Source organism: Dreissena polymorpha, chromosome 11, assembly GCF_020536995.1.
Source record: "Dreissena polymorpha isolate Duluth1 chromosome 11, UMN_Dpol_1.0, whole genome shotgun sequence".
Lineage (NCBI taxonomy): Eukaryota > Metazoa > Mollusca > Bivalvia > Myida > Dreissenidae > Dreissena > Dreissena polymorpha.
The window spans coordinates 28,331,566-28,342,077 of record NC_068365.1 but is presented as its reverse complement, the minus strand read 5'-3'; the positions used below and the strand labels follow the sequence as shown (position 1 = coordinate 28,342,077).

The 10,512-nt window shown below is 36.7% G+C and overlaps 1 protein-coding gene across 1 annotated transcript; it reads left to right on the top strand.

The window, feature by feature from the left end:
* Nucleotides 1-1,203: 1,203 nt before the first annotated feature.
* LOC127850828 (E3 ubiquitin-protein ligase TRIM33-like) lies at nucleotides 1,204-9,859 on the top strand. The gene is made up of 3 exons (XM_052384170.1): nucleotides 1,204-1,749; nucleotides 4,785-5,788; nucleotides 5,958-9,859. The coding sequence occupies exons 1-2, from the start codon at nucleotides 1,418-1,420 to the stop codon at nucleotides 5,440-5,442; spliced, it is 990 nt and encodes a 329-aa protein (XP_052240130.1). The 5' UTR covers nucleotides 1,204-1,417; the 3' UTR covers nucleotides 5,443-5,788; nucleotides 5,958-9,859.
* The last annotated feature ends 653 nt before the right edge of the window (nucleotides 9,860-10,512 follow it).

Here is a 10,512-nt window from a genome sequence, read left to right as displayed (position 1 = left end):
ACAAACACATCTCTTGTTTGAATCTGGGTCAGGTGGTAACACAAATATTATGTCACAAGGTCTAGTCCTTAACAACTGTTATAGCTTGTACTCAGATGTGTGCTTCAGTGCAATAATTTCCCTCTTGTTCTTCAGTGCAATAATTGCCCTCTTGTTCTTCAGTGCAATAATTGCCCTCTTGTTCTTCAGTGCAATAATTGCCCTCTTGTTCTTCAGTGCAATAATTGCCCTCTTGTTTTTCAGTGCAATAATTGCCCTCTTGTTCTTCAGTGCAATAATTGCCCTCTTGTTCTTCTAAATTGATGCCCACCTGAGCACAAAGTGCCCCTAGGCTCTTTTGGTCAAGTCATAAATGGGTCATGTGGGGTCAAAACCTTGGTCACAATGTCAAATAAAAGAAAAAGCTTGTGAAAACTCAAGAGGCCACTTTAATTGTCCAATCTTTATCAAAGTTTATCAGAACACTTGTCCAAATGATATCTCAGCGGAGTTAGAAACTTGATCAAGTCGGGTCATAAATAAGTTCACTAGGTAAAACTAAAGAAGAAGGTAGTTAACACTCTTCTTTTTTTTATTTATAATGGAAATATTAATAAACCTTATGTTTAATTTGAAAGTTCAGTGTATGTTCTTCAAAATATTGAATTGAAATTTAATGCCAACTGCATAATTATTTCTCAATTCGCATTGACTTCAAAGTATGATATGCAGATGAGTATTCAATAAGGTTTGGAAAGCCCTTGATAAAACTGCATGGAATGACTTTACTGTCTGATATGTGACAGTTGGTAGTTTTATTCAAGTTTGAACTGCAACTTAACACTTTACCACTTAGATACGTATTGTCACGCATTTGCAGTCCCTTAGAAAGTTACATTTTATTTAAGACCTTTCTAACTGTTTAGAAGGCTTCATTTCCAACCCTTAAATTTACTGATGAGCAGCAAACAGCATAAAACCTGAACAGACTGCGAGTTACTCGCAGGCTGTTCTGGTTTTATGCTGTTTGCACATTTTCACTTTGCTTCCAAATGGGAAAGGGTTAAAGGTAAATCAGAAGATTTGTAACAAGTTATTTCTGAGGCATGCATGTTAGATTAATATCATGATTCACCATTTTTTCTGAAAATGGATTTTCCCTGTGTTATCAGATAAACGTTCAGCCAAATATTATATACATGGTCTTTATTGGACCATGGACTCTGTACTTCAGTGTGTTCTAAAGTAGGGTTGTGGGCTTAAACAGTCAATAAAATGCTGCTATTTGTAGGTTGATGTTTAGTGCACCGGTTAATATACTAACTAAAAACTGCGGGTATCGTCATAAATACTCATTCTATTCACAGTGAAGGGATCATAATAATAGTGAATACATAGCTTTTAAAAAAAGAGAGCAGTTCACAATATCTATTGCAAAATGACAACTTCTGTAGGTTCAGTTCATAACAGTTCAGATTTAGTGAACGACTATGTTTGTGACGCCTGTGAAGGTAAAAAAATTGTAGAATGTGCCAATTATTTTTGTGCACAGTGTCAGAAGTTGTTCTGCGGAAAATGCATTTATCAACATGATCAATTATATGTAAACCATGACAAATATGGAAGAGGAGAAACAAATAAATGGCCTCTTACAAAGACTATGGAGGACGTGTTACTGAAATGTGATCTCCACAAGGAGAAGAAACTGAAAACTTTCTGTGAGGACCACAGTCAGCTATGTTGCAGTGATTGTGTTTTCCTGAATCACAGGTAAGTTACACAACAGTCACATAATAGATGGGGAATATACCACCACTCTCAAAGTTTACAAGCTGGTGCATTTCAAATCCTTTTTAAATAACATACCATATAAATATGGTCGTTTTCATGACGTTACAATATCATAATTTCAACAAAAATTCAAAAAAATATTTGTAAGCATAAAATTAAAACAAAAATTGTTGGAATTGGTGGAGTATTGATTTAAACTGATTGTTCAGGTGAGCTTTTGTGACCAGTCTTTGTCTGTCTTCCGTCCATTGATATTTGCTCATAAACACTCTAGAGGCCACATTTCTTGTCCCATCTTCATGGAACTTGGTCAGAAGCTTTGTCCCAATGAAATTTCGGCCGAGTTCGAAACTGGGTTGTGCCGAGTCAAAAACTAGGTCACTAGGTCAAAAAAAGAAAAATCTTGTAAACACTGTAAAAGTCACATTTTATGCCCAACCTTCATGTTACTTTGTCAAAATGTTTGTCTTAATGATATCTTGGTTGAGTTCAAAAGTGGTTCCGATCCGTTGAAAAACATGGCCGCCAGTGGGCAGGGCAGTTTTCCTTATTTGGCTTTAGAGAAACCTTGTAAACCCTCTAGAAGTCACAATTTTTGCCCAATCATCATGAAAGTTGGTCAAAACATTGGTTCAATTTATGTCTCGGACGAGTTCGAAAATGGTCGAGATCGGTGAAAAAACATGGCCGCCAGTGGGCAGGGCATTTTTCTCTATATGTATATAGTGGCAGTTTTCCCTATTTGGCTATAGAGAAACCTTGTAAACACTCTAGAAGTCACAATTTTTGCCCAATCATCATGAAATTTGGTCAAAACATTGGTTTTATTGATATCTCGGAGGAGTTTAAAAATGGTCGGGATCAGTGAAAAAACATGGCCGCCAGTGGGCGGGGAATTTTTCTCTATATGTATATATTGAAAACATGACTTTGTGAACACAGCAGAAGTCACAGTTTTGGCCCAATTTTCATGAAATTTGCTCAGAACATTTGTTTCCTTGATACGAGAGTTGAGTTAAAATATGGTCCTGGTCAGTTGAATAACATGGCTGCTGGGAGGGGGGAAGTTTTCTCATTATGCCCCCCCCCCTCCCCCCGTTTCGAAGAAGAGGGGGTATATTGTTTTGCTCATGTCGGTCCGTCCGTCCACCAGATGGTTTCCGGATGATAACTCAAGAGCGCTTATGCCAAGGATCATGAAACTTCATAGGTACATTGATCATGACTAGCAGATGACCCCTATTGATTTTCAGGTCACTAGGTCAAAGGTCAAGGTCACGATGACCCGAAATAGTAAAATGGTTTCCGGATATTAACTCAAGAACACTTATGCCTATGATCATGAAACTTCGTAGATACATTGATCATGACACGCAGATGACCCCTATAGATTTTTAGGTCACTAGGTCAAAGGTCAAGGTGACCCAAAGCAGTAAAATGGTTTCCAGATGATAACTCAAGAACGCTTATGCCAAGGAACATGAAACTTCATAGATACATTGATCATGACTCGCAGATAACCCCTATTGATTTTCAGGTCACTAGGTCAAAGGTCAATGTCACGATGACCCGAAATAGTAAAATAGTTTCCGGATGATAACTCAAGAACGCTTAGGCCTAGGATCATGAAACTTCATAGGTACATTGGTCATAACTCGTAGATGACCCCTATTGATTTTCCGGTCACAAGGTCAAAGGTCAAGGTCATGGTGACCCGACATAGTAAAATGGTTTCCGGATGATAACTCAAGAACGCTTATGCCTAGGATCATTAAACTTCATAGGTACATTGATCATGACTCGAAGATAACCCCTATTGATTTTCAGGTCACTAGGTCAAAGGTCAAGGTCACGGTGACCTGAAATACCGGTATTAAAATGGTTTCTGGATGATAACTCAAGAACGCTTATGCCTAGGTTCATGAAACTTCATAGGTATATTGATCATGACTTGCAGATGACCCCTATTGATTATCAGGTCACTAGGTCAAAGGTCAAAAAACGTATTCACACAATGGCTGTCAAGGTCATGGTGACTCAACTTAGAAAAATGGTTTCCGGATGATAACTCAAGAATGCTTACGCGATCATGAAACTTCATAGGTACATTGATCATGACTCGCAGATGAAATAATGATGAAACTTGACCAGGATGTTTGTCTGGACAATATCTAGGTCAAGTTTGAATTTGGTAAAGATTGAATGAACCGACTTCTCTCAGGTGAGCGAACTAGGGCCATCTTGGCCCTCTTGTTTTTCTATGATCACTTGTGAATTAAAGTTGATATTTCAGCACAGCAAATCCGACAAATATCGTCTATATCTGTAATTTATATCTATCAAAGTATGACTGTATTTCTATGTTGTCACTGACCAAAGGCCTAAACTCTGACCTGCCATTTAGCGAAATATAAATGCCCCTTTTGTACTTATTAAGGGTTGTGGTTGGTAATTAAATACTTAAGTTTGCATTTACTATCCTTGATGAAACTTTCCATGTAGTCAGGTTTTGGTGATATTTGAATGAAATTTTATGTGTAGGTAACTTACATGCTGATTAAGCGTTGGTTTGCTTTTTGGGCCATTTGGGTCGAGTTCAATGTTACTAAAAATTGCTAATGATATTCTTTCATTGGCTGTAGTTTGAATTTATATATTCCTCTGTAAGTTTGTGTGAAGTCATTGTTCTTTCCGACATATCCAAGTAATGCATTAGGGGCCAGTTGTTTAAAGGTCACTCTTACCAAAGTAGGAACAATGTTTTGACTCAATTACTTGACCTTGCATAAAGTATAGTGCTGCAATTTGTCATTATATCAGGTGAATAACAGAAACTGCACATTATCAAAGCAGAGTTTAAAATTTAGACTCAAAACGTTTGGCAAGACATGCCCTGTTTTAAGTATTATAAATGATATACTTTTACAGTTTTATTTTCAGTTAGATTTTACATAGTTGTAAAAAAACAACATCTATCATACATGTGGCAATTATGTTTTATGTTGCTGTTTCAGACAGTGCACGAATGTGACCCTAATCTCTGAGACAGTAAAAAAGATGTCATATGATATGGGACAGTTGTCAATCAATTTTCAAACTATTCTTGATGAATTAAATACATTTAAGAGAATACAAGAGGCCAGCATTCAGACTGTGGAGGTATCGTATAGTGAACAATTGCAAGAAATACGAAATACAAGGGAGAAATTAAATGCTGCTTTGGATGTGCTAGAAAAGGCAACCTTGAAAGAACTGGATGAAATGAGGACCACATTGCAAACCTCACTCAAGAATGATGTTGACAACTGTAGAAAAATGACAGATAAACTGAAAAAAATCATTGAAGCTGCAACAGTTACTGTCCTTTGTGATAAGAGCAGGAAAGAAATGGAGTTTATAGCCAGCAGAAAATGTCTGGACAGAATACAAGAGTCTGAGTCATATCTGAGGAAGAACCCTGTGAAGTTGCAGGGTTCAATATTATTCAAGGCAAACATTGATATTGAGAAGTACCTGTCTCAACAGGCAAGTTTAGGAAAGATTGTATACGGTATGCAGTCTTTCTTTCTCAGGATGAATCCAGACTATGTGATGACTGTGAAGAGTAAATGTGAGTACTTGGTGAGAATACCGAGTGACGGCAATCAGACTAACAGCATCAGTGGCGTTTGATGTCTGCCTAGAGGCCAAGTCATTGTTACAGATGAAATAAATAGAAAAGTAAAGCTGTTGGACCAGCATTACAATGTGTGCAGTCACTGTGATGTGTCTAGTAATCCAAGCGGCATTTGCCAAATCACATAAAATGAGGTTGCTGTATCTCTTTATTCAGCAGTGCAGTTTATCTCTGAGAGCAATGGGAAGCTGGTAAAAGGGAGGAAGTTAGAGTTACCGCATGATGCAAGTTGTATACCCCACCATCAGGGGGAGTTGTACATCACGGATTGTACTGCCCTGTACCAATACAATTTGACTGGATCACTTCTGAAAACGCTGTACAAGGATGACAATTTCACAGGTTTAAAAAAAATACAAGATGATCTCTGTAATTGACACTTTTAATTAATAATGATCATATTTGAAACTTATTTTTGTAAACAATAATAAAAGAAAGGAACAATTTTGTAAATGTGTATATTATAATCCTGATCTACATACATGTATATAATGTGTACCATGTTTTGCAGTGTGGAGATGTGCAGTGAGTCCTGCTGGGGACAGGATCTATGTCACCAGCTACTCCAAGTGGGGTTCACGGTTTCATACCGACCACAGGCTCCTCACTCTGTCTACAGATGGCACCCTGATATCTACCTTTAGGGACCCTGAACTTCAACGCCCATATGGCGTACATGTCACACCTTCAGGACAAGTGCTAGTCTGTGGATACAGCTCCCACAAAATCATACAGGTGGATCGTGAAGGAAGAAAAAAACTGGCAACTCTTGTACCACAGAAAAAATATAGTGAGGTACCCTATGTCTGTCTGCTACAACAACAACGTTCACCAGATCATTGTGGGACTAGATAATTACAATATAATCAATGTCATGCATTTGCAATATTGCCACACAAAATACAATTGATATAAGCAGGTTACAAATGTTATTTCCTTTTTAGCTCACCTGAGCACAATGTGCTCATGGTGAGCTTTTGTGATCGCCTTTTGTCCGTCGTCCGTTGTGCGGCGTCAACATTTGCCTTGTTGACACTTAAGAGGTCACATTTATTGTCCAATCTTAATGAAATTTGGACAGAAGATTGGTCGCAATAATATAATGGATGAGTTCGAAAATGGTCACGTTTGCTTGAAAAACATGGCTGCCAAGGGGCGTGGCATTTTTCCATATATGGCTATAGTAAAATCTTGTTAACACTCTAGAGGCCACATTTATTGTCCGATCTTAATGAAACCTGGTCAGAAGATTCATCCCAATAATATGTTAGACGAGTTCGAAAATGGTTGTGTTTGCTTGAAAAACATAGCTGCCAAGGGGCGGGACATTTTTCCTTATATGGCTATAGTAAAATCTTGTTAACGCTATAAGGACCACATTGATTATCCGATCATCATTAAACTTGGTCAGAAGATTCATCCCAACAATATATTGGACGAGTTCAAAAATGATGCCGGTTGGTTGAAAAACATGGCCACCAGGGGGTGGGTCATTTTTCCTTATATGGCTATAGTAAGTCCTTGTTGACACTCTAGAGGCCAAATTTACTTTCCAATCTTCATGAAACTTGGTCAGAAGATTTGTCCCAATGATATCTTGGATGAGATCCAATATGGTTTTGGTTGCTTCAAAAACATGGCCACTGTTACAGTTAGATAAACAAGCAATAAACGAAGACACCTTTATTTGACAAGCACATGTTGTAAACACCATTTTATACACCAAAGCTAACTTCTCCAGTTAGAGAGTAGCAAACATATTCAAGAGAGATAACCCAAGTAAACTAACCATACTATTCTAGTATGGCTTTAACTTCCCTTGGAGTGGTAATATTAACAGCCACCAGGGGGCGGGGCATTTTTCCTTATATTGCTATACGGCTTAAGTAAAACATTGTTAACACTGTAGAGGCCACATTTATTGTCCAATCTTCATGAAATTTGGTCAGAAAATTGGTGTCAATGATATCTTATAGGAGTTAGAAAATGGTTATGTTTGCTTGAAAAACATGACTGCCATGCGGCGGGGCATTTTTCCTTTTATGGCTATATATGGCTATATTAAATCTTGTTAACACTCTAGAGGCCACATTTATTGTCCGATCTGCATGAAACTTGGTCAGAAGATTCATCCCAATAATATCTTGGTGGATTTAAAAAATGATGCCTGTTGGTTGAAAAACATGGCTGCCAGGGGGCGGGGCATTTTTCCTTATATGGCTATAGTAAAACCTTGTTAACACTCTTGAGTCCACATTTATTTTCCGATCTTCATGAAACTTGGTCAGAAGATTTGTCCCAATGATATCTTGGATGAGTTCGAAAATGGTTTCTGTTGTTTTAAAGACATGGCCACCAGGAGGCGGGGCATTTTTCCTAATATGGCTATATATTGCTTTAGTAAAACCTTATTAACACTCTAGAGGCCACATTTATTGTCCGATCATCATGAAACTTGGTCAGACGATTTGTCCTAATGATATCTTGGATGAGTTGGAAAATGGTTCTGGTTGGTGGAAAAACATGGCCGCCAAGGGGCGTGGCATTTTTCCTTATACATGTATAGCTATAGTAAAACCTTGTTAACACTCTAGAAGCCATACTTATTGTCCGATCATCATGAAACATTGTCAGAAGATTTGTCCCAACGATATCTTGGACAAGTTGAAAATGGCTCCAGTTGCTTGAAAAAGTTGGCCACCAGGGGGCTGGGCATTTTCCTTATATAGCTTCATGAATCTTCATGAAACTTTGTTAGAATATTTGTTTAGATGATATCTTGGATGTGTATGAAAATGGTTCTGGTCTGTAGAAAAACTTGGCTGCCAGGGTGTTCACTAGTGATGAAAGTTGGTAAGAACATTTTGTTCTTATGACATCTTGGGTTGCACAGAACAGCCGAGTTCCTTTGAATCTCAGGTGAGTGACTTTGGGCCTTTCAGGCCTGCTTGTTTAATGATACCTTTAACCAATGAAGTTAAGGGAAAAATAAATGGTACCTTAGACTGAAGTTAACTGCAAAATAAAAACATTCATACAGCTGTCATTTTGTAAACAATCCTTATTTTATATTTCAGAATTGATAATTCTTTGAAGATTACAGCATTTAAAACAAGGTTTTGGCAAACAATAAAAGAATATATTCATTTGTCATTGCCAACCTTACCTTTGAAATAGTTCCAACTCAAAATATATTTTAGACAAAAATAAAATAGTTTAATAAAATGTTTTTTTCATATTAATCTTTAATTTGTCATTGACCTTTTAGTTATTTAATTAAATGTTTCCACTAGAAACCTGCTTATAATTGTTCGTATTGAACAGAACAAATATTTTATTCACTAGCTCATCATGATTCATATTACAGACAGACAGACAGACAGACAGACAGACAGACAGACAGACAGACAGACATAGTTTATTCAGACTTATACAATAGTACATCGTCTTAATACTAAAAATACACATCATATTCTGTCACGTGAATGCGAATAATAACATAACATTATATAACATAAAATCAATACAAATAAACATAATATATGGTAAGAACACATAAGTTCTAACGAGGGGTGTTGAAATCTATTCAACAGTATTGTTTAGGATTGTATTTCTTACAACTAGAGCTTCTTTTATATATTTGCATACATTGGAAATAACTAATATATCACAAGAAACTAATAATTTGTGAAATTTATACACAGATGGATTAATATAATATGTATTACTTAAATATATACTTTCTTATATACTTATATATTACTTATAATACAAGACATTCATACATGCATGAAAAAATGAGTAGTTAAGATTATAATACTGTATGTGTGAGAGTGTTATGTGTTCATATCAACAATAAATTGAGTACCGATATATGAACCACATGTTAACAAAAATAAACAGGCATACAAAACTGAGTACATTCATTTCATAATAAACTGTACATGTTAAAAGAATCAGCATAAACAGAAAAAACTGTGTAAATTCGTTTAATAACAAGATAAAAAATGTAAATGTCCACCAGTTATTTTAGGTTTTGCCTAGGACGTAGCTTGAAAGTATAACATTTCAAATCACACAAAATTTAAGGTTCTTTTTTATATGCCATACAATAGTTTCACACTCAACCCAAAAGAAGTTTCGGTTGAAGTGATGAACGATTGCTTAATTGTTACATGTTGTTGAAGTAAATGTTTTTAAAGATTGTATCTCTAATAAACAAATTCTTCTTAGGTTAGAACCATCCTTGAGCAGATAGTTGTTGTGTTGTTTGTTTTATGAATTTGCATTAATTTATATGGGAACGGCTTGCAATACGCCAATCAGCCAACTCATATTATTTTGTGGTGATGATTCTTTATTGTGAAATATTAACAGAAGTATATCCAGAGATTGGCAAGGGTAAAAACTCAATGGCTTTCAAAAAAGAAGACAAGGGCTGTTTGTAAAACATGCATGCCACCCATATGGGCTGTCAGTTGTAGTGGCAGCCATTGCGTGAATACCTTTTTTGTCACTGTGACCTTGAATAGGGGTCACGTGCGAGTCATTTTCAATGTACCTATGAAGTTTCATGATCCTAGGTGTAAGTGTTGTTGAGTTATCATCCGGAAAACATTTAACTGGTTTGAGTCACCTTGACCTTTGACCTAGTGACCTTAAAATCAATAGGGGTCATCTGCGAGTCATGATCAATGTACCTATAGAGTTTCATGATCCTAGGCGTAAGCGTTCTTCAGATATCATCCGGAAACCATTTTACTGGTTCGAGTCACCGTGACCTTTGACCTAGTGACCTGAAAATCAATAGGGGTCATCTGCAAGTCACGATCAATGTACCTATGAAGTTTCATGATCCTAGGCGTAAGCCTTCTTGAGTTATCATCCGGAAACCATTCGGTGGACTGACCGACCGACCGACATGTGCAAAACAATATACCCCCTCTTCTTCGAAGGGGGGGCATAATAAACAGTAAATAAATGACTATAATAAATGTTGAAATAAGGAAAAATACAATTATCTCCATTCTTAAAGCATGTAATACAGCAAATGGCTAACTTCCTAA